General features: G+C 36.0%; 1 protein-coding gene across 1 annotated transcript in view; it reads right to left on the bottom strand.

The window, feature by feature from the left end:
• The window catches only part of ARHGAP15 (Rho GTPase activating protein 15), a 701147-nt gene that overhangs the window by 221433 nt on the left and 454488 nt on the right, over positions 1-25226 (bottom strand). Inside the window, exon 11 of the mRNA XM_015567142.1 lies at positions 10812-10889. Coding sequence (XP_015422628.1) covers positions 10812-10889 — 78 coding nt within the window. The remainder of the gene's footprint in view (positions 1-10811; positions 10890-25226) is intronic.

Here is a 25226-nt window from a genome sequence, read left to right as displayed (position 1 = left end):
AACTAATTTTCCTCTTCTCTTGATTCATCTCATACTCCCCAGTTTGTATTACATTTGAGCCATGGCAAGACCAGGTAAGTCACTTGCAATTTGAGCCGGGGTGTCCTTTGGCAGATTGAAATGGAGCTGGCAAGGCCTTGGCAGTACGCAATATTACTGAGAGAGATCACATTCTGGAAATTCACAGCAGGTGACAGTAAGACAGGACTGTCACCTGGGTTGGGAGTCATCCATTGCTTGGGTCATCTTTCTTAACTAATGGATCAGAACGTTAGGGCTGGCTCTGATCTCCCAGCTTGACACCTGCCTCCGCTTTTTGCCAAGTCTTCCCTATGTGGTCCACATTACACAGTGAGATCGAGACTTCAGGTGGTGGTGGAGGTGGAGGTGGAGGTGGAAAAGGTATATGGTTCACTGGACTAGCTGGACAAAGACTCTCAGAGTCTAAAGATTTTCTTTCTTGGGGCTATATTTATTTCTGGTCCTAAAAGCTAAAGATTACATTTGATCAGGGCCTAATACTCACTGGTGGTCCAACATTATTTATTAATTCACTCATTAAATTCATTCATATTTCAACAAATATTTATTTGAAGGCTATTATGCACAAAAGGAACAGAAGATATTTAGGTGAACAAAACAAGCAAAGTCTTGCTCATATGGAGGCTCCAATGTAGGGAGGGAGGCAGGCACTGAAACAACAAATAAAGAAGCAAGGCCGTTTCAGGTAGCATGTGTTCTGAGACAAGAAAAGAAGATACTGGGATGGAGAGTGGCTGGCTAGGTAGGGTGGGTAGGTTTAAGCTGTGTTAGTCAAGGAAAGCCTTGCTAAGGTGACATGCGTGTTGAGAAGAGCGAGTTTTGTGAGGGTCTGAAGGAAGCACATTTCAGGTAGACAGGAGCAAAAGCCAAAGCCTGGGAGGCAATGAGCTTGATGTGCCTGATAAAGAAAGTTAGTCGGGGTGGTTGAAAAATAATGAGATGCAAGAGAGAGGTAGGTGCTGAGATCAGAGTGGTAGAAAGAAGGACCTGTGGGACTGCAGATCCTGGTATTTTCTCACTAATTTACATTTACTAAGTCACCAGTTCTCTGGGTTGCTGGATTGGAATAGCCATGGACATATAAGCTCTACATCAATGAGAATGTCATTTGTTGTATTTGCTGCTGTATTTCCAACATCCTGCATGTCACCTGGCACACAGTATGAGCTTTTCAGGTGTCTGTCATGAATGAATGACATAAAAGCTTATTTTATGGAGCTCATCCCTCAGTTCCATATAGTTCCTGATGTGCTGGGACTCTCAGAGGGGAGGAGAGCTGATAAGGATACTGGATACCGGCCATTCCTTCTCTAGTGGGCCCATGAATGTGAAGGCATAAAATAAAATGGGTTTTAAAGTTTGTGTTTGCCAAACTGGTTTGGCTCAGTGGATAGAGCATCGGCCTGTGGACTCAAGGGTCCCAGGTTCGATTCCGGTCAAGGGCATATACCTTGGTTGCGGGCACATCCCCAGTGGGGGGCGTGCTGGAGGCAGCTGATCGATCTCTCTCATCGATGTTTCTAACTCTCTATCCCTCTCCCTTCTTCTCTGTAAAAAAAATCAATAAAAATATATTTTTAAAGTTTGTGTGATGCAAAGCCATTCAGATTTTCATTTGAGCATTGCTTCAGCCCCTACATTTGTCAACCTTGGACATTTACTTTTTATGTGTGCATGGGAACTTGAAAAATTCCTTCCTGACCTGGCACTATTATTGCTTTTACTTTTGAGAAGCAGCTTTGAGGTAATGAGAATACATTTTTTTTTCCATAACACACTTTTGTTAGGAAATGCTTTGAAACTACATGGAACATTTTGAAAACGAGGTGCTATATAAATATATGTGAGTCACTAGAGCTATAATTACCAGCAACAGGGACTTCCTATGCATAAACAAACAAAAGCATACTTCTTTCAAAATTCAAGGCATGGGCTAATAAGAGCAATATAGTTTTGTAACTATTTATCCGGTTTTGCTTTTCTCTCTACCTAGTCATTCCCAACATTTGGAGAGCCAAGGTGGCAAGCCGGGTTATGCCACTCCTCCCAATATCATGGTCGACATGTCCATTGCTAATACCAGACTTTGTTGAGTAGCAGTAAGTCATCTCCCCTCAAGCTTTGTCTTATAGAAGCAGGGAATGGGGATCCAGGATTCTCTACTCTTCATTTCTGTCCCATGATTCTTCAAACTAAAATCAAGTGGTAATTTATGAGTCTGAAACAAAGTGTAATGTTTATAACGTTATAGCCTGACATTTTATAGTGAGACACCGAGAAATGGCACCTAACACAATCTACCAAGGGGACTATTAGCTATTAGAAGTTTACCGTTCTTTTATTTTGTAAGAGAAAAATCTTTATTTAGTTCACACAGAGTATTGGGCACTTTCCTATGTTGGGGATACAAAGGGGACCAAACTTCCTATTTTTTGATGAAGTCACGGGCAGTTAGGGGTTATTTACTAAAAGGACATTTTTAAATGAGGTTTTCTCTTATAAAAGAGTCACACAGACTGGTATTATGGTATTATAGTATAGTATTATAAGGAGAATAAGTGCCTTTGATTCTTTGATGTTAAAGAAGAAAATGTCTCTCTACCCCCTCCCTCATAGTAAATTGAATCCAGCAACCAGCAATATATTCTTTAGAGTAAATTTAAAATGAGTTCACTGTCTGGCTTCAGAACATATTAATTTTGTGGTCTCAGAAAAGTTACTTAATCTTTCTGAGCCATGGTCTTCTTGTGTGAATAATGTGAATAATAAAGTGTATCTAACTTGCAAACTTTCATGAGGGTTAGAGATAATCCTAAAGTTGCATACCTGCCATGTAGTAGATTCTCAATTAAATGCTAGCTATCAGGAGCATCAGTATTACTCTGTTACGTTTTAAAACATAATTTACTTCTTAGTTTTGCTAGGAAATCCTTAGGCAAAATACTTTTTCTTTTCATTTATTCCAGAATCTACAACACTGAAAAAGGACTGCAGCTTTGAAAAATATGTCAGTAATTTTAATCATACTAATGATACATGTTACATCCATGGCATTTTTACTTATACACGAAATCATGACTTGCAGTTTATAAAAATTAGGGAACATTACTACATTAATCAATAGTAAAAACAAACAAACAAACAAACAGAAACCTTGCATCACTAGAAAACTGGTTAATAAAAAAGGTTCATAATCTATTTCTGCTTTCATCAAACAAAGATTTCATATGTCTCATGGCTTGTCGGTCATGTGTCCACTAGATAGCCAGAATAAAACTAGCTGGTTATTATTCAGGGCTTCCCAAACCTGGCTGTGCATGTGACTTAACTGGGGAGGTTTTCTTTTAAAATGCATACTTATAGTTCCAACCCCAGACTTCTTACATCAGACTTTCTATGACTGGGCTCCAAAATCCCTTTCCCCCCAAAAAAAATCTTTATTTTTGAAAAGCTCCACCACTTAATTCTTGTGGCAGACAGACTTTAAGATGACCTCGATTATTCCCTCCTCCTTGGGTTTATGCTTTGTGTAATCTCCTCCCCTTGGGAATGGAAAGGGACTGAGACTTGCTTCTAACCATCAGAATGCACCAAAGATGATGGGTTACAGCCTTCATGATTATCTTACACAAGATGATAACTTCTGCTTTAGCTACTAGTTTCTCTTCCTTGCGGTCTTGATGAAGCCAGTTGGCATGCTGCGAGAGCCTATGGAGAAGTCCACAAGGCCTTTAGCCAATAGGTAGTAATGTGGAGCCCTTAAGCTCAACAACCCACAAGGAACTAAATCCTGTCAACAATCATATGAGCATGTCCCCCGTTGAGCCTCCAGATGAGAACCCACCCTTGACCAACACCTTGATTGTAGCCAATTGTAGTCTTATAGAGGATTCAGCCAACCCGTTCCCAGACTTCTGACCCAGAAAAACTGGGAGATAATAAGTGTGTCTCTATAAGCATTTAAGTCAGTGATTACATTGTTATGCAGCAGTAGATAACCAATACAATTCTGAAATGTAGTCGGGATTGGGAGCCAGTGCTGTATAGAACATAGAGCAGAAGTAAGTTTGGTGGGTTATCCCACAATTTTTAGTAACTACTCATTAATTCTGATGGATGATGATGATGGATTTTTATAACTTTCCTTCAACTGTCAATCCCCAAGGAAAGTTATAAAAATCAATCAATTGCATAACTCTGGCTTATTTAACTTCTGGCCAAATCTACACGGAAAAGCCACAACTAACTAGGGCTTAAAATTTCCGTGGATTTCATTCGCTCTCTTCAATGATCATGGGGCTATTCTTTTGGAATATGGAATCCCCCAAAAGCCTATTGACAACATAAAACTAAATTTCTTTTTTGGGGGCCAGGAATCCAGAAGTCCTATGAGTTTGGCTAGTAATGAGATGAATAACTGGATAACAGAGAGTCTCCAAAGCTTTCCTGTAGTTGGTTTTTCATCCTAAAAAAGAATCTTAATATCATCAAAGAAAATTCAGTCATGTGGAAGTCAGAAACCATATTTGATTATTAATATTAAGTATCATGTTTATATTGAGAAAAGTAAGTAATACTAATCTGATTTTACTAAATAGTAATTAAAATCACTGGGTTGACTCAGAATTTTTAAAGTCCTCACATTTTCATTATCATTCCTATTTTGGAAATGAAGAGTCTGTGATTCAAAGGGGTTGTTAAAATAATGTCTAGTAGAATCACAAATAGGTCAGAATTGAGATAAAGAGGCAGTTCCATTGGTTCTTACCCTGTGCTTTCTTCCCACTAGATGGTCTCTGCCTTTAAATATTCACCACAGCATTAGGTCAGGCCTATTGCTTGGTATGTAATAAATTACAAAATACAATTTATAATAAACATATGTTATACTTTTGGTTTAAATAGGCAACCAGAATTTGTGTACTCTGGAGACTAGAAATATTCACGAAGTTATTATTAGAATATTAAGTAGAAACTAAAAACTATATAAATATGTATGAATGTCAAAAGCTTATTTGTTTGAGATCTGTGTTCAGCATTATTTACTAATGACAATACATTTCCTTAAGAAGCTAGAAAGCAATACAAGTTTTGCCATCAGTAGTATTTGAGCTCCCTGACTCAATGTAGCTGAAAAATGAGGTCTAAGAAAGTTTCCAAAGCCTAGAATGATGTTAAAGTCTGGCTCTTTTATGATCAAGTGATCTTTTTAGCTTTAATGGGGAAAATAAATCATTGTTAAAAGATAATCTCATCACACGGCAGCCAGAAAGGTACAATATCCATGATTTGACTTACCAAAAAACCGCCTCACAGAATGGGATAAAGAGGAAATGCAGTTTGTTTTGTTGCTGCTGTGGTTGATGGTGAGATTGAAGTATGCTTAAGGAAACACCTCGTTTTAAAATAAGAAGAGGGCTACATGAACACATTTTATGGAAAAATGACTGGATTTGATACGAGGGCTATTATATAAGAACAGAACTAGAAGTTTTGAAATCCTTTTCCAAATCTTTATAAATAAATTTTTGTCTTTCCTCCACTCACTTATTTCATGATGAAACTGCCAATTGTTCACATTTTTTCTTTCCTCTTTATTCAATTTTCAATAATATGAAAAGCATAGGGATAGCTACAAAAGTTAATGCTTTGCTTTGTGGCATAAATCTAAATAAAAGTAGTTTAGATATAGTTGTTAATACAAAGTTGTTTCTATAATAGTTTATTTTTAATGCAACTTATTCTTAGCATGTCCTAAATAAGAAAATTCATCTCTTTAAGCCAATATTTAATGTGGATTAGTATGCCAATAAGATCTGGGTGAATTACAAATATGCAAAGTGCAAGACTGAAAATTAATGGGAAAAAACCCTCTTCCATTGAAAACACACAATCATATGCACATACACACATACACACACCCACACACCCAATTAAGATTCTTGGCCATGTAGGGAGATCTATGACATCTAGATGTTTTGCTCCTCCTGGTGTGAAAAGTAGAGGAGAGTGTTCCTAGAACCTTTTTTTTTTATATATATGGAAAACATGTCTACAATCCTGATAAGAAGCAATTTCTCCCCTTCTGAGAAATGATTAGAGGGAATATTTATTACTATTTATTAAGCACCTCCCCTCTAGAAAATTCCCACTCTGCCCTTCATGCCTGCCTCATGGTTCTCCCATTGGCTCATGGGCCCAAGGAGCTTCATAGCTAATGTTTTCTGAAAAGGATTCTGGTTTATCTTCTCCCCGTTTTACAAGGTGAAAGAGAATGTTTAAGTAATACCACAGAGAGTCCGAACTGAATTTAGGGTTGGGGTAAAAAGCCTAGATGTGCAGCTCGAACCAGAGTGTTGATGTGAGGAGGACGGGAATTCAGCCGGGTGAGATTTCCAAGACCCACTGACAAAAGTTCTCAGGGCAGCTACAAGGCATCCTTCATGTTGAAGCCCGTCCTTGTACCCTCACACAGGAAAGCATCAGGTCACAGATCATTCTGAAGAATCAACTCAGTGTCACAGGCTGATGACAAGCTGACATCAAATGTCCTGGACAAGCGTTCTTTGGGGATGCCCTCACAGAGCGAGAGTTGCATCAGCAGAATGTCACTGATGGCTGTCACCAAATACACCAAACAGGGCAGAGCACTGATGGCTAATGCAACGACAGCCCCGTACATTGAGAATCCTGATGCCTTTTATGAAGGCAGCAACAGAATATCGTGTTAAAGCAGTTTCTTGGTCCAAAGGTAGATGGCTTTATAGAGCCCCATCAGAGAACAGCAGTGTCAGGCTTATTCATTAACAATGCTTGGTCTTTTCCTAGCATCTCTCCTTCGTGAACAGTTTTAGCCAAACACTTATGACAGCACTTGTCACTTACTAGCCAGAAAGTAGGTGTAAACAGGAAGTCACTTATAAATGTGTGTAGCACAGAAAGACCTATCTCTACTTTTATAAGGCAGTAATCAATAGCTAAGGAAGGGAAAATGCTGAATGATGGCAGTGGCCTTCAGCATAGGCTCTGAGTCAGAGACCTGGGATCTGGCTCCCTCACTTGCTGTATGATCTTAGGATGTTATTTAACACTACTGAACCTCAGTTTCCGCCTCTTTAAAATGGGAACAATCATAGTACCTATTCTATGGGATGGTAGAAAGGATTCAATTAAATTGTATACATAAAGCACTTGGTACAGTGCCTGCCACATAATAAATTATGAAAAATGTTAGCTACTTTTAGAATAACTATTATTATCACCATTACCAGTTAAAATTAGGAAATGCTTTTTAAAAGTGATCACTTTGAATTTAACTTGTATGCCATCTGATCTGGAAGTATAATAAGGGTATACAATTCCTACCGATTTAGTGAGTCAAACAGAAAACCAAAACAAATTGAATCATTCAACTGGTGAATTTAGAATTGCTGATGATTATAGCATTCAAGAAAGTTAGTGAAATACATAAATTGCAACTGAACTGTTCTTGAAAACCCCCAAATCAGTTTTCATTTTTCTGGCCTAATGGTGGATAAGGCCTGCTCATTTTAAACATGTATATTTAGACCTTCTAAAAAGGAAACATTGTGGACTATGAACATGGAGGAGATGAAAGGTGTTAAAACAAAGAGAGCATGCCAAAATTATTCATGTTATATCTCTGAATACAGAAAAGAATGCATTGCATTCACATATTGCTTTATGCTTTTTATGGAATTATCACCACATTGACACTTCATTTCACACACACACACACACACACACAGGAGGCCATGATGTACACATCCACCTCTTTGTACCCCAGCACTGATTCTCTTCTAAGTCAGATCTGCTGTCAGAGCCCAGGTTGCATACAGATGGAGGGGAAGGTATGTTGTTTGTACCAAGGTTATGGGTCCACTCCAAAAATTTCATTCAAAGGATAATCTGATTGGCAAAACTTGAGAGAGGCTGGTATATGCATTTCTTTTATCATCTAATTCAAAAAACTCCACAACACAACTTGGACACAACCACCAGTATCAAAGGTCCTAATGTGAAATAATTTGTGTTGAGTGTGTTGCATTCTGACAGTGCTATAAACCAGGAAGACAGTTTACTGACAATTCTGTGCTACCAGATACCAACCCAGGCCTCTGTCCAGCTTTACGTTGTCAACTCTTATGGAAACATGAGCAGTTACACAGCCTCAAAGGACGCTGAAGTTTGGATTGCAAAAGACAAGATGGACAGATTTTATATGTTCACTGCAGATTTTTTTTTCTTGCCTTTTCAAACTGCTGAGCATAATTTTTTTTAAGGCAGGAAATGCAACTAGTGTTTGTTTCTACCATGGCTTCTGTTTTGAGATTTCTTCTTTGTAGAAGAAATGTGTTGCCCAGCTGTCTAGAATTCCAATCAGGATATGGTTTCAGTCTGAAATATATTGCAAAAGCAATTTTAGCTGGTTATAAACAGAAATGAAAATAAGGCCGGGGCTATTTTATCTAAGTTTTACCCAAAGAGGGGCTGCTTTGGGTCAGTCTAATGGGGACAATGTGAGCAACTGAGGTAAAATCTAGTTCTATTTTCCCCCCAAGAAGGAGAGTAATTGTGAAAGGCAAAGGTGCACATTAGTGAGCAAGCGAGAGCTGTGAAGATTCTCAGAAATGAGCCATGTGGTCACTGGTCAAAAGCACTGCAGTCAACACTTAAAATGACGATTCAACCCGAGTTGAACTGCTGGAGAGTTTAATGATTCTCAGTAATACAATTTCTATGTGCAACACACACATGTGATTCAATATTAATTAAGAATATCCTCTGTGGAGACCCTTGGCTACTACTGGTTAATGGAGGAAGACTAAAGGGTGAGTCACGTCTTACCTTATTAGGGGTATTAAGATTTGTGTAAGAGGCAGATATTTCAACCAATATCCTATTTTTTCAATCCAAGACTTTCAGATTTTAGCGCTTGTAAAACATAATCACTGCGTACATTTTATAACATTTTCTCCAAAAGATGGCATTATATCTCTGGGTCTTGTAGAAAATGAAATTTTAGAAGTTACATGAGTATGTACTACAGTAAATTCAACTGCCCAGTGAAATAGGAACCCAGGAGGAAATTATTTATAATTTGGCCCTGAAAAATAAGGAATAATTTTCCAGGTAGGAAGCTTGTGTATGTGGGGTAGAAAAGAAAACATGAGGATATTGAACATAGAGGAAAGAGAGTATGCAAAGACAGTAAGTAATACAGCAGCTTGATACAGAAAGCATCCTGGTTTTCTGTATTATGAACATCTTGCATTAGTGTGGTACATTTGTTATAACTGATGAGTCAATATTGATACTTTATTATTAACTGAAGTCCACAGTTTATATTAATTTCACTCTTTATGTTGAGCATTATATAGGTATTGACAAACACAATGTAATGTATTCACCATTCCAATATGAAAACAGAATAGTTTCAAGGCCCCTCTGTTCACCTATTCATCCCTTCTCCCCCACTCCAACACCCCAGTCTTTTGCAGCCTCTGAACTGCTATTGTGCATAACTTTGCCTTTTCCAGATTGTCATACAGTTGGGATAACTTAGTACGTCTCCTTTTCAGACCAGTTCCTTTCACTTAGCAATATGTATTTACGGTTCTTCCAAGTCTTTTTATGGTGTGATAGCTTATTTCTTTTTATCACTGAATAATATTCCATTATATGGATATGCCATGGTTTGTTTATCAACTCGGATTGGTGGTCATCTTGGTTGCTTTCAAATTTTACCAAACACAAATAAAGCTGCTTCAAAAATGTGTGTGCAAGTTTTTGTGTGGACATATTGTACTCATTTGGTAAATACCAAAGAGTACAATTGCTGTGTCTGATGGTAAGAATATCCATACCACATGCAAACATAATACAATATGTTTATTTTCATAAGAAACTGCCAAACTATCTTTCAAAGTGTCTGTACCATTTTGTATTTCCCCAGCAGTGAATGTGAGTTCTTGTTGCTCCCATACTTGCCAGCATTTGGAGTTGTCAGTGTTTCAGATTTTAGATATTGTAATAGCTGTGTAATTATATCACATTATCGCTTCATTTGTAATACTTTAAGGGCATATCCATTTCCTAATTTTTAATCCTTTTACTCATGGATATATATTTTTCTAACATCTATGATTTTGACTCTTCTGTTTTCTATCATTCAATAATTCATTTATTTAATCAACATTTATCAAGTGTCTGTTAAATGCCAGTAACACTTTTAGATGTTAGGTTACTTTTTCTTGCTTTTATTCTTTTATTATTCTCTTCTCCATTATTTTTTAATATATATTTTTATTGATTTCAGAGAGGAAGAGAGAGATAGAAACATCAATGATGACAGGGCATCATTGATTGGCTGGTTCCTACATGCCCCCTACTAGGAATCAAGCCCAGAACCAGGGCTTGTGTCCTGACTGGGAATCGAACCATAACCTGGGTCATAGGTTAATGCTCAACCACTGAGCTACAGCAGCTGGGCCTCTTCTCCATTTTTAGTTTGCCATATCCCTCTCATTATTTATTTCACATAAACTATTAGTTGGTCCCTCTATTCTATTTAATTTCATATAAAGTATCTTTTGTTTCTCTGGTAATAATTGTTTACTTTTTTTAACGTTCTTTTTCTCTCTTCAACACTTTTATCATTATGCATTCACAATGCCTACAGCAAGAATCAGAAATATTGGTAGAGATGAAACTACTAAAAAAATCTCTGAAGTGAAGAAATCACTTACCTTGGTTGACGATAAATCTTAGTTTCTGTATTGTTGCCAGATTGCCACTAACTCGATATATTCCATCAACATCTAGACCTGAAAATAAAAAAAAAACAGCATGCTTTATATTTGCTGATATGAAAACTGAAATAGCAAAAGAAAAAAATAATAAGTATGGGAAGAAAGACAGTAGTAAATCAAATACCTTCCTCACAAACATATTTCTGTGTCCTAAACCAAGCAATCTTCAGTATTTTAATCCCAAAAGACTAATCATGAACTTCAGTGACAGTTAATGATCAACAAACTTGAGTCTAGTTGAAGCATAAAAAAAGCAGTAGGTAGCATGGGATTTCACAGTATAGCACAGATTCATTTCCAAGGAAAATATAGGCATAGGCATAAAATTGAAGGGGGGGTGGGCAGGGAATAAGAACCTTCATGTATTATCGCCCCTTGTTGGAAAGATAGAATAACCCAAGGTTTTTGTGAAGTCTTAGTTTTTCCCCTCCCTCCCTCCCTCCCTCCCTCCCTCCCTCCATTCCATCTTTCCTTTTTCCTCTCTCTCTCCTTTCCTCCCATTGTCTCCCCTTTTCTCTTATCACTCTATCTCCCCTCCTTCCAGTTTCTATCCTATCCTGTCCTATCCTACCTTGCCCTGTCCTCTCCTATCCTGTTCTAGTCCATTCTCGTTCTTTAGGGCCACAACAGCATGGCATGTATTGAACTGGTTATTTCAAACTGCAGTATAAAATTTCTATTCCAGATGTATACTCAGTTTGACATTTCTAGTGCATTACAGGTAATGGGGTGCTCTGTTATGGGAGAAAAAAATTAAAATGAATCCTTTACAAAATGGTAAAATTTGTTCAAGATTATTTTAAAATTGGTCATCTATAATTCAAAATAACGTATGCTGGCAGTGGCTCTAGATGACCAACCCCTTGTTTTCCACACATCTATTACAGCATCTAGTGATTTCCAATACCAGGTCATCGAAATGATGAAGAAACAGGAAAATTAAAAGAGAAACAATATCATTATCCCTAAAAATGTTCATAATGTACTTTTAATGCCAAGAGCATATATTCCCTGATGTGTCCGTGCCCTTGGAGAGGCCTGGGTGAGAGTGCCAGCAATGCAAAGGTCACGGACTCAGCAGTTTCTCTAAGTTGGCACAGCACATGGTTGAACATTGTAATCCGCTATCGTAAGTATTAAATGCATTGGTAGAAATTATTGTGATAGTGTAGCAGAAGAAAGGCTCTGTAAAGCTCGGCTGACATAAAATGAGCTTCTTTATTAATTTAACATGGCTGTTTATACAAAATTTATTATAGGAAATGTATGGCATTGTACAAAGTATTTCATCAGTAGGTTAGGGTAGAATCACATGACATGTAATACTGGTATTTACAGCATAATTCAAAACAAAAAATATTCATTATTTTTATTTTAGTTAGTATTATTATTTTTTAATCACTCATCATTTTTTAAGACTTTACCTTTTTAGGGCAGTTTTAGGTTTATAGCAAAATTGACAGGGAGGTACAGAGGTTTCCTCTGTCCCCACACAAGCATAGCCTCTCCCATCATCAACATTCTTCCACCAGAGTAGCACACTTACTACAACTGATGATCCTACAATGATACATCATAAACATTCAAAGTCCACTGTTTGCATTCGGATTCAATTTTGCTGTACATTCTTTGGTTTAGAACAGATGCATAATGACATGCATCTACCATGATAGTATCACACAAAGTATTTTCACTGCCTTAGACCTTCTTGTACCCCACCTAATCATCCTCACAATGGTTTTTACCCTTCCGTATAATAAAGTATGAAATAACTTGGGATAATGTCATTAAGAGAATAGCTAGTAGCAAATGTATTAATTGGTGTGATTTAAAAACTGTATTTTTATTGATTTCAAAGAGGAAGGGAGAGGGACAGAGAGATAGAAACATCAATGATAAGAGACAACCATTGATTGGCTGTCTCTTGCATGTCCCATACTGGGGATTGAGCCACACCCTGGGCATGTCCCCTGACTGGGAATCAAACCATGATCTCCTGGCTCATAGGTCGATGCTCAACCAGTGAGCAACACCAGCCGGGCTAATTGGTGTGATTTTTGTAATTCTAGAATAATCTAATAATAAGTTATCAAGTTTGTCCTTTCCTGAGAACTATGAATATGTGAGGAATTAGAATAAGTTTGGACACCTATTTGTGTGTATTGAAAGTGTCTAAGATATATCCATTAATAAAAATCAATACATTCTTCTTTCCTGATGCACAAAATAGCTCCATTAATCAAAGGTACTCCAGTATGGTTGCTTTTAAGGATACTGTACATTTGACAACTTAAATGTGACAATTATCCTAATTAAAATTTTTATAATATTTGATTCCTACTTTTGGTATAGAACAATGTTGGTCTTCAATTTATGCACAATGACTCAGAACTTTATAATTTATTAACAATTTCTTTCTTGCTTTGTCATTAGGTAGTATTTGGTACTTAGTTTTAAATATAAACGTTAAATAATGTAATATATTTTAAAAATATTAAAACTTAGCATTCAAGTAAGTGTGTCCCTTTCAAAGTTTTCCCCGTTGGGAGTATGCTTGATTTGTCTGAACATGCAGCCGTTAAGGAAAATATTTTGGAATTCCCTAAAATCACCTTTAGAGGCTCCATATTGTCTATAGAAAAATGGTCATGATGGCAAGTTCAGTGACTTTGGTAATGGTTTTGGATTTGGAAGTAGTCAAGAGCCATGCAGAACCACAAACAGTGAATACTGTCATCTGGCTTGCCAATATAAACAAAGTTTGGCCAAAGGAAAGTGGTCTTGATTTTTTTCCATGAATAATGAGTTACTCTGAAGGAATTTGAGTAACAGAATATTTTAGAAAATAAAAACATCAGTGGAATATGTATATCTACATTCTCCAAATGAGAATCCTGTTTTCTAAAGAATTAGTCTAATTAGCCCTACTTAAAGTAATGCTTAAAGATGAGATGTCAACATCTACAATAAAAATGAGAAAAATTACTATACATATTTTTACAAATAATTTTTGTTTTCTTAATTAATTAGGCCCTCAGCAGAGGTTAATAGTAAATACAATTACTTGAATTCCAACATATTCTTATTGTAAATAGGACCCTTCTTAAACCTCACCTTAATATTCATCTTCCTTCATAGGAGATACAAAATCAAGTGCATTTCTATTTTGAACTTAGGACTCTTCCTTTTCTAATATTATTTTATGTTATTGAAATGCATATGTTGTCTAGAGTTATAAACTAAATTTCAATTACTGAAATTCTTCAGTATAAATTTAAATTTATAACATAAGAAGTACCTCCTTGATTTTCCATAAATTTCAGTGGAAAGTTGTTTTACTTTTTAGCTATTTTTTTTAAGTTCAGTAATCAGAAACATTTGAAAGAGCAGTATGTTAGATATATTATGTATGAGCAATTGAAAAGCACTATACTATTTAAACAGAGCAGCCTCATCCTAAATTAATAACCCAATTTTCTTTGGGGATAAAAGGAGGGAGGGCTGGGAATGAAGACAGGGAGGGTAACTCAGACCAGTGCCACCACTGTGGTCATAGAACTAAGTCACAGCAGAGAAACTGCTTTGTGGCTTAACATAAAAACCAGAAAGTAAAATGGAGTAAAGCAAACCATATTGGATGCAATTTAAGTCTAACTTGACACAACTTCCAAGCCCCACAGACTCAGAGATATCCATGCTATTTATCTTGCAAAGGATAACGATCTCTGACATTAGTGGCTCCTGCTTTAAATGGCTCATGCTCCCCTGCTATCATACTTTTTAAATTACATCAATAGAGTGAAAATGACAAAGTACATATTAAAAAGGAGTGTATTACATTTTGCAAAATAATCTGGAACATATCAGTGGATTTTAGCAGTTATAAATTATAGAGGGGCAGTCTTGAAGTTGATTAGCTTTCCCCTGAATGGTTCACAGAATGGCAAACCCCAAGTCCTGGGAATATTCCCCACATTGCAATGATTCACGTGCCATCCTCTTTTTTGTTCCAAGAACTTTAAAAGTTATGCCAAACCAAACCAATGTAAATTGGTGGATTTGGACATCCTTTTCATGACCACATTATCCTTACTGGATTGGAAACTACTTATTTTGGAAACATAATTAGACCTCTTATGATTTTTAAATGAACAACGTCTTCAAGGTATCTATGTTGTACTTTGGTGACGTTTGGAGGAAAATTACTTTGAGAGGTACTTCTTTCAAGAAAATACCATGACTATGAGTGCTGACAGGAATTCTGCCTGTTATGCTAAAAATATTTTGGGAACACGATGAAACTAAGTCATTTTACATAAAAAAAAATCAGACTAGCATTAAGGGCAGTGGTGAAAAAATCTCTGAAGAAACCCACATTCATCCAAATGTGGATTTTGTTCATCATCAGCTGACCTTCTTAAGTTTCAAAATAGTGTTTACCATTGACACGAATCACCGGTTATTGCTTTAGTGGATTTTCAAAAGTCTTTTCGCTCTTTTACTTTTTGAAGAAGTGTGGACTACAATAGACACACAATTAGGAGTGATTAGACCAAATGGTGGTCTAAACCCAATGGAAAGAATGCAGCTGTCATGAGTAATTCCCACCATAAATTTAAGACACTTTCCAAAAAGAAATCTAAGAGACCATCACTGTTTCCAGAGTTGACTGGCTTATCTGCCAAAATAAGGGCAGTTTTTAACAATGCAGATGAGCCTGTTACAAATAGGTAGCATTCTTGGTAGCTGGAAGGATGGATAAATCACCAAGATGTGGAGTTTGAGTCTGGTTGAAAGATGTGTCCGAAAGCTTGCTTGTTTTTCTGAAACATTAAAAAAAAATTGCATCTGAACCTCAGGAGTCTGAAATGTGGGCTGGGAAATTTGCACAAACAGTCCCACTCTTGAGATTTATGGCACTTCCCAATTCCCAGGAGGCCAGGGCTACCGCAAGAACAGTCATTCTCGCAATACTTTGGTCTTCTCTTTTCCCTCTGGCAAGAACTAGTGTGTGCAGGAACACCCAGACTGCCCCCAAAGACTGCTGCACATTTCTTTCCAGTCTTTCTCAAGGCCCTGCTTGGATTTAGAGCTCAATATGAGAGGAGGTTTTGTACCATTCTGAACGGCACAAATTTCCTTCTCTAAATGAGTGCTTCCAATCCTTCATGGCTAACTTAACTGTTCACACACTTTAAGTTCAATGACTGAGAGTGCAGGATATCATTTGAATCTGTTTCTAAATTTCATCTCTACTCTGTCTCAATGGCTGGTATCTATGCTGCATCTATTGCTGACTTTCCTTAACTATTACTAATTTCTTGTGAGATGCCTAGCCTTCAAGAATGATTACCTTCAGAACGATGTCACAATTCTGATTTTCAAACAAGATTAATTTTATTCTATATAAAACCTCATGGCTTTATAATACAAATGTTTTAAGTAGGTTTTGTTTGTTTATTTGTTTGGTTTTTTTTTGTTTTGTTTTTTGTTTTTTTTACCATAAAGGTAATGTACTTCCTTGGTAAAAGTGAAAATTAAACCACACAAAGACCCTCTAATGAAATCTAAGTACCTATTCTAACCTGTTGTTCCAGGATAGGCTTTGTTAACAGTTCTGCTTTAGTTCCTTTTGTTGTTACTGATTTTATGTTATTGTCAATTTTCTCTTTATTAATTTATTAACTTTGAATGGTATTTATTGACTCCCTATCAGAAAAGAGTTTAGTGATAGTTATTACCCCTTATCCATATACCCTCTTTCTCTTTGTATTATTAGTCACACTTGTCTAGTTCTATTTTTTAATATATCTAATTACCTATTGCTATTAAAAAATGAGGAACTTGGTACATTTACTCTTCCTTCCCCTTGTCCTCTTCCTCATCACTTCCAATTTTATTCTTTGTTATTGTTCCTTGTAATCTCAACTTTAGAATATTTTACCTTATTCTTTAAAAATATGTTATGACTTATCTATGGATTAATATGAGTCACTATTTTTTAAAGAAGTGAGATTGAGTTCAACATTAAATTTTTGTTTCACAGAGATCTTCCCAAAGTCAAGGTCTAATATGTCCTCTTCTTCACCCCCTATAGGTTTCTTATATTTTCAAATTAAGTGCTATCCAATAGGACTTTCTGTGATGATAAATATGTTCTATATATTAACTATCCAAGCCAGTAGTCACTGGCCACATATGGCTGGCTGCTGATCACTTGAAATGTGGTTAATGGAACTGAGCAACTAAATTTTTCTTTTATTTAATTTTAAATAACAACCACATGTGGCTTATGACTACCATATTGGACAGTGAGGCTCTAGCTCAGAGTCAACTACTGTTCCTTGTGTTCCACTGTTATTCTTTCTTGAATTTATTTTTGTGTTCTTTTTTCATAAAATTATATAATTAGTTTTTCTTACTCTTTCATCTGAATGACTGCTTTCTGTTGCTTCATAATTAATTGCTGATTTGAATATTTATTTGAGTTTCATAATATTTTACTTTGCTAATTTTGAAAAATAATGTTCCATTATCTTTTAGCACTGCTGCTGTTAGGTCTGATATCAAATTGATTCTTGATGGTTTGCAGGTAAGTTGCTTTGCCTCACAGGATTAAAAAAAATAAAAATATTTTCTCTTTAAACTTGTGGAAGTAAAATTTCAGATATACCACGTCTATCCTGTTTCAACCAGAAAACATTATATATATATATAATTTCATATATATATATAGTCATATATATATATGATTTCAGAGAGGAAGGGAGAGGGAGAGAGAGATAGAAACATCAATGATGAGTGAGAATCATTGATGGGCTTCCTCTTGCACGCCCCACACTGGGGATGGAGCCCACAGCCCAGGCATGTGTCCTTGACTAGAATTGAACCCGGGATCCTTCAGTCCGCAGGCTGACGCTCTATCCACTGAGCCAAACTGGATAGGGCAGAAAACATTTTCTTATCCTTCCCTCTGTTGTCTCTCTTCTCTACATCTGGAACTCTTTAGAATGACTATCGCTCAAATATCAGATTTCAAATATGATTGAAAAACCAAATTAATTAGGATAAATAATAGTCATGAGTATTTCTGCATTTGAACACATCTCTCTTCTCTCGCACCCCTTAACTGGCTTCAATATTAAATGGATAGGCTGAATGAAAGGCTCCTGTAGAATGAATGGGTGGTGAGCAGACAGTAGGCTAGCGGTTCTTCAGTTACCAAAGTAAGCAGGACTTTAGTTGGGCTGTGGAATACTTTAACTACTTTGTTCTGAGGCAAAGCTCTCTTACACAGGGTCTGTTGTAGAGGACCCGAGATGACTCATTCTCTACCAGCTTCCTCCTCAAATGCCAGCATCCATCCTCTCCTCTGTCTTTGTGAAACTTGCTCTCAGGCTCCAGCCGCTGCTGCAGGTGCTTTCTACAGGATAAATGGAGAAGCACCCAGCTCTCCCAGATGTTAGAGCCAATATTTAGTAAATTACTTTCTTTTATCATCCTCTTGCCAATTTCTGCTCTTTTTTATTCGTTAACTCCAATTTTTGATATTCTCTAGGACATCTCCGGAAAGAACTGTGCCTAATTATGGTGTCTGGGAATGGTGTTTCTTCTGCTTTAATTTCTTCACTTGTTTGATCCCATCTGCTTTCTGTCTTCCTGGAATTTCTATTTCTGGTCTGCTGATGGCACCTTTTCTGTTTTCAGCACCATTATTGTATATTTTTTTTCAGCACATATTTTCTATTATTTCACTGGAATTATTTATTTTTATTTTTATTTTTTTTAGGAAGGAGAATCAGACATGTTTTTTTAGTCTAAGTTAAGGCCTGTATTGTTTGTCATCAAGATAAACTTTTTAATGCTAAACACAACAGTTTTGTTGGATTGTAAAGATACTGCTATATAATAATTTTATTTGATGGCCCCTGGGACATATATGACCTGTGATTAAATTATGAATCTAAAATACTAATTATATGTCTCCAATTCTAATGTTGGGAGAATATGTTAATTCAGGGTTCAGGATCAGTGTACCCCTCATTTTCTTATTCCTATCCCTTTCTGTGTTTACAGAAGTTCCTATTGTAATTTATGCTTTTTCCAATGTTCTTTTTATTACTGAAATTGATACATTTTTCTCTTCCATTTGTTTCATTTGCTCTTTATTTATAGTTTTCATCTCAACTTGATAATTTGCCCTACCATCCTGTGTCTCTGCTATAAATTCTTGTTTCATAGAGACAATTGTGGCAATACATTTTTCTTTTTCTTTTAAAAATGATATCAAATGATACTTATCTTCAATTGTCTTCACTCTTTTGATTTGTTTGATTTTGGTAACAGTCCACTTTTGATTACTCATTCATTAACTAGATATTTTTCATCTACTAAAATTTTTCTAGATATTTTATTGTAGATTCATACAGAAAAGAAAAATTTTATCCGCAAAAGGTAAGGACGTGACAAGCATTTGTTGCTAAAAGTTTTCTTGAAAATGTTAAACTGAAAAGTGGTCACTAAGAGAAGGGTGTTTTTTATTTTATTTCTGAGAAAACTGCTTAGAATCTGTGATGCCAATAAATAAACCATTATTTTATATTTTTGTATAGCCAGTGTTCTAGATAGGGGCAAAGTCCAGATTTAAATAAGTATCCTAAAACAGAAAGAGCACAAAGGGAGTAAGGACAATATGGCATCAAATACTTGCCTTGGCAGGGTGGCTCAGTTTGTTGGGGCATTCTTCTATACACAAAAAAGGATGCGGGTTTGATTCCAGGTCAGGGCATATGCCTAGGTTGCAGGTTCAATGCCCAGTTGGGGTGAGTATGAGAGATAACAGATCAATGTTTCTCTCTCATATCAATATTTCTCTCTCCCCCTTCCTTTTTCTCTAAGATCAATAAAAAATATGTCCTCAGATGAGAATTAAAAATATATATACAGTATCAAATAGAGAATCTTGAATCAGAAGGAGGGATGTTGGTTTTTTCTTCAAGGACTTTTTATTGAAAATTTGGGTAGTTAAGAACATTATCAAGCCCTCTCCCCCAAATGGTTTAAGCTGTTATAATAAAAAATAAAATAGATAAGACCTCCAGTTAAAATTTTTGTCTAGTCCTGGCTGGTTTTTCTCAGTGGTTAGAGTCTTGACCCACAGCCAGAAGGGTCTCGGGTTCAATTCCTGATTAAAGGCATGTACCTGGTCAAAGCACCTGCAGGAGGCAGCAAATCAATGTGTCTTTCTGACATGGATGTTTTTCTCTCTCTCCCTCCCCAACCCCGACCCTCCCTCCCTTACACTCTAAAAAAAAAAATCAATGGAAAAAATATCCTCGGATGAGGATAAAAAAATTATCTATCTATCTATTATCTATCTATCTATCTATCATCGTAGTCTATCATCTGTCTATCTCATATTTTCTATTCTTCCAGGTCCTGACCTTTAACCAGCCTTGTCCTTTTTGGGAACCTGAGAAGACAAACTTAAAACTGGAAGCAGAAAAGAAAACATATCCCAAGTGTTAAGTACATTACTGGTTAGATTCTTAGTGATTCTGCCTAGTACCACTCATGCCTTGAAAAGTCTATGACAATAGTAATTGGGCATTGTGTATGGGGGAAAGGCCAGCTATACTGCTTTTAACTATTATTAAATATTCTTGTGTAGAGTTATATTGTTGAAAACATTTTGTAAAACCACCATTTATTGCAGTAGTTTCCCATATCTCCGATTCTTAGTGGGATATTCGACGCTTTAATAAATAGAGGTGAATCACTGAATTCTTTAAATGTTACCAGGAACACAAAAACCATCTGTCCTCAATATGCACAGTCATTCCTCTTTTTTTTAAATTTCCCCTTATAGTTATACTTAGTTCTTGCCTTAATATTTCACAAATTTCAAGTATAGAGATACTAATCGATACCATTAGAGTCCAGAAATGTGGAGAGTAGTATATAAAAAGTCCTGTGAAAATTCAAATCACTAGTGAGGGCTAGATCCTAGTTTCCATTTGCTATGATTCTTTTATGTATCAGGTTTATTTTCATATATAACTTCCATACATTTAATTCTACTTGTATGCCACTCAGACTTATTACTGGATCAATTGCCTTTAAAATCATGCCTTCTCACTTAGGGATTACTAAATAATAAGCAACTAAGGGGAAAGACAAAAGGAAAACAAATTACAACATAGTATGATATAGATGGGAGCCATTTGTATATGCTGCTTAATGCCTGGGTAAAATGAAATGAGACTCTAAGGATGTTGTCCCATGTTGCAGTTCCTCATTTCTTATTCATTAATTCTTACATATCTGTCTAAATTTAACTAGGAATTTGAGGCCTAACAGGAAAAAGCCTTTAAGATAATAGACAAATATTCATAGAATTATACCAGGCTTAGGAAATATCTCAAAGTAAAAGGCATCTCAGAAAGACCTTGAGTTTGCCTGTGAAATTTCACGAGGACACCTAATACCCTCAATTTGATAAGACTAATGATAATCAACTGAAATGATATCTGGAACATGGGAACCAACGTATCTGGAAATAGTCTTTGATATATTCTCTTACATGTTTCTTCTTTTTAAAAATCTTAGTCTTAAAAACCAATATTGGCCAATGATTGTGATTACTAAGTGTGAGTTCTTGTCTTCAAGGAACACTCCATGTGTCTGGAAGATATTGAAGTTGGAGGTTGTGTTTGGTTCATCTCATATCATTCTCTGACAGTCTTTGATGTGTGAGTTTCATTGTTGTTATGCTGTGATTATGCTGATGTAAATTAATCACTCTTTGGTCGGTTGCTCCGAGTGTTTCTTTTAAAATAAGTATGAGGAGGAAGAATAAATAGTGGAATTTCTCAGCCATTATCATCTGGTAGTTTTAAGCAAACATGTCAGCATAATTTCAAGGAAAGCTTGCAACCTGGAAAGGAGTAATCTATGACCTATGCCCAGGTACACGTTTTTCTTTTTAAAATTTTAGCAACAGACTCTTTCATAAGTTAAAGACATGAAAGAAAAGGCTTGCATACACAAACAAGAAGAAAACACTGAAAAATGGCTCCTTTTGTGGTGAAGTCCTAATAGTTACACAAATGTGAGCCTTTGATCCCATCATACATGATATAGACATTGATTTAAAATTCATATATTTGCTCTCATTCTTCCCAATCCCTTCACACCTATTTAAATAAAAATATCTAAACAAAGTGACCTCATTGTTTTCCATTGGACTTTTCTAAAAACATTGGCTGGGATGATTGAGATTCAGGAATGTGGGAAAATGGATTCCCAAACCACGTACCTCCCCTTTCATTCTGAACTGTAATTTTTGGCTTGGCTTGAATCACAGTCATCGCATTTCAGCCCGAATCTCTCTGTAAAGTGATCTTTCTTAAACATTTCTCTCACTCATCAAGGGATCAGAAACAAAGCTATTCTAGCCTTTCAGCAAAACACTTACAAGCAGCTTTTACAGAGCAGTTGCAAGAGCTAAATTTCCTCTGAATTGTTTGAAAAGTGAACATTTTCAGTGTTTCGCTGTCCTTTTTGTGCATCTTGTCATCTGTATGCCATGAGCTCTAGCAGCTATTTTAATCTGTTTTTGTTTGCAATCCATTTGGTGTCCACCCAAGGAAATGCAGGTGATTCTAATTAACTTAACTGCTGAAGATGTAGGAAAAACTATCTCAATTGTATTGTAGAGAATTACACAAAACCTTTCTTCTACTATTTATGACATATTATTAATAAAAATAATTATATGAATATATTTACCAACTAATTCATGGCTGTTCATTTTTCGAATCCGTGAGGCTTACAGCCCAGGAGAAAGCCACACACACACACAAATACACAGACACAATACAGACCCCAAGAATGCTTGCCAACTTTTATTTAACAAGAGTAGCAACTTAAAAATAACATTATTTTTACTTTGTGCAACATAGTCTAATATCTGCAATAATCCTGTTCCAATAAAAACCTATTGAAATACTCTCAGGCCTAACTGTGCCCTGAAGGTAAAAGTGATTAATTGAAAGATTTTGGCAGATCTCTGCTCACCACCAGGGCAGCTTAATGTAGAACACATTCAACCATTTCTCAGTGTCTCTGTGTTGGTGGAGCATAACTTTTGATCTTCTCTGGGGAGGTGCCTCTAATTCAGACCCTTGGACTAGACACTTCCTGGAGGGTTGATGGCTTGCTCTGCTAGGCATTCAGGTGAGAAAGAGCCCTTTCCAGCTGCTGCTTCCAAAGTGGGTTAGGTAAGCTGAATTCCAGGCACAAAAGCAAAATAGCCTACATACCTGTTGAGCATATTAACCATAAGCAAAGTCTTTTTAGATCTTTTCAACTGCTTCATGCCCTGCCAACCTACTGAGAGATTCTGGTATCATTAGACTCTTCCTAGTCAAAGAAGATGCTCCTGACCATAACAGTGGATGAGACTGAAAAGACTGAGTCTCCTTTCCTCAGAGACCATAAAGAAGATCGTTTTCTTTCTGAGAACACAGGAGAGTCTATCGCATGGAGATTGTTAATGCTTCTGCTAAACAGAAAGATCGGATGATTGCATAATCATCCTTGTTTGGCACATGGACCTGTGCTAAATTGTGGTTAAGTGGAAGGACAGAAAAATTCTGGATGGAAAGAGTTTGAGTTGAACTCCAGCCCTCTGTGCAAGTGAACACATGTTGATTAAATACTTACTATTTAGCAAAAGTATGCTAGGCATTGGGGATACATACAGCAAAGAACAAAGAATGCACAGTTCAGATATTACAGAGCTATAGTACCAGCATTGGTTCCAGGCACTGTAAGTGAATTCCACATGCAAATTCATGTACCACTAGTGGCAATGACACCTGCTTTTAAAAATATTTTATCATATACAACACATTTGAGCAATGCACTTAAGTTTGTATATATGCTCTGTAGCCAACTTCAGAGTAAACACCATGATGATATACATTCAATTTCACATTATATCCTAAATGGTTAAGCAATATGTGTTATTGATATATAATGTAAAATATGTAATATAATGCATTTCTTGTTATCAGTGCTCATCTATATATAGTGGGATTATAAAAACGATTCTAGTTTTATTTGTTATTTCATTTTTTCCATCTGTTTTATATGTTATGTATGCTTATATGTGTATATATACACATGTAGTACTCTTGAGAATGACAATATTTATTTTATTTCTAAAATATTATGCTAAAGATTGTATTTTTCTTATTTTGACATGGTTTTATGTTTTCATAGGCTCACTTGGAGGGTTATCATAAATCTACTCTGTCCTGGATTGCTCTATTTTGTATCTCTAATTTAGCCAAAAGATGCTTTAAAACCTATAATATTAGATTCCAGATCTTCAAGAGACAAAGTAGAAATCTCAAAATTTAAGTATGATTCCATTATTCCATTATTAGACAAATTGCACCCAGGTTTGGAGAAAAAAAATATAAGGTCTCTGTAATCAAGCTGAAAAGACATAATCATTTTCCCTAATTAGAAGCTCTAACTATCCCTGGACAATTTGTATTTGTGTCACTTGTGATATTAGGGCTGGTACAAAGAGAAATGTATAGATAAAAGCCCATAGCTAGCACTGTTGGCTTTCTTGATTTCTATTATCACACAATAAGTGGAAAGATTAGCCAAACATTTTTTTTAATGTAGAGAGACCTATCTTCTCCGCTTCATTCTTGGCTACTTGAGGGCTGCTAACCATCTAGGAAAGAATTGCACACACTCTAATTACTTAAAGCATTTCTTGTTGACTTAAAAAAGAAATTCCAATACCAATCATTCCCTTATTTAAACTCATTTAGCACTAGTGTAATACAAACCAGATTTCCTGCTGCTGGATGATTTTGTCACATAGGTCCACATCAAACATCCTATTGAAATATTTGTGTGTGATACACACACACACACACAGACACACACACACACAATTAGCATCTATTGTTAGATATTTAGCATCTGTCATTTTTTAAAATCTGTTGCCATAGAAAGAAAGTATATTAAACAAAGTGTGTTACATAAGTTGATGTTCATTAACACAATATTATACTTGATTGTCTAAGGGTAAGAAATCAAGTTACAAATACGTTTAATGATTTCCAGTGTATGAAATGTAAATAAATAAATAATATTTTCATTGCCCTATTTCCCCCAAGGGCTGGCAGATTTTGAATTTTGGAAATAATGTGAGGAAAGTCCATGATTAGTCACTATAGTTGACTCGTGAAGTGCTATAGAAGACAGAAATGAAAGAAGATAAAAATCTGAAGATAGGGCTTTATGCCATCAGCCTGTATGGTT

The sequence above is a fragment of the Myotis davidii genome, unplaced genomic scaffold (assembly GCF_000327345.1).
Source record: "Myotis davidii unplaced genomic scaffold, ASM32734v1 scaffold560, whole genome shotgun sequence".
In the NCBI taxonomy this organism is placed as follows: Eukaryota; Metazoa; Chordata; class Mammalia; order Chiroptera; family Vespertilionidae; genus Myotis; species Myotis davidii.
This window is presented reverse-complemented; position numbering and strand designations above follow the sequence as displayed.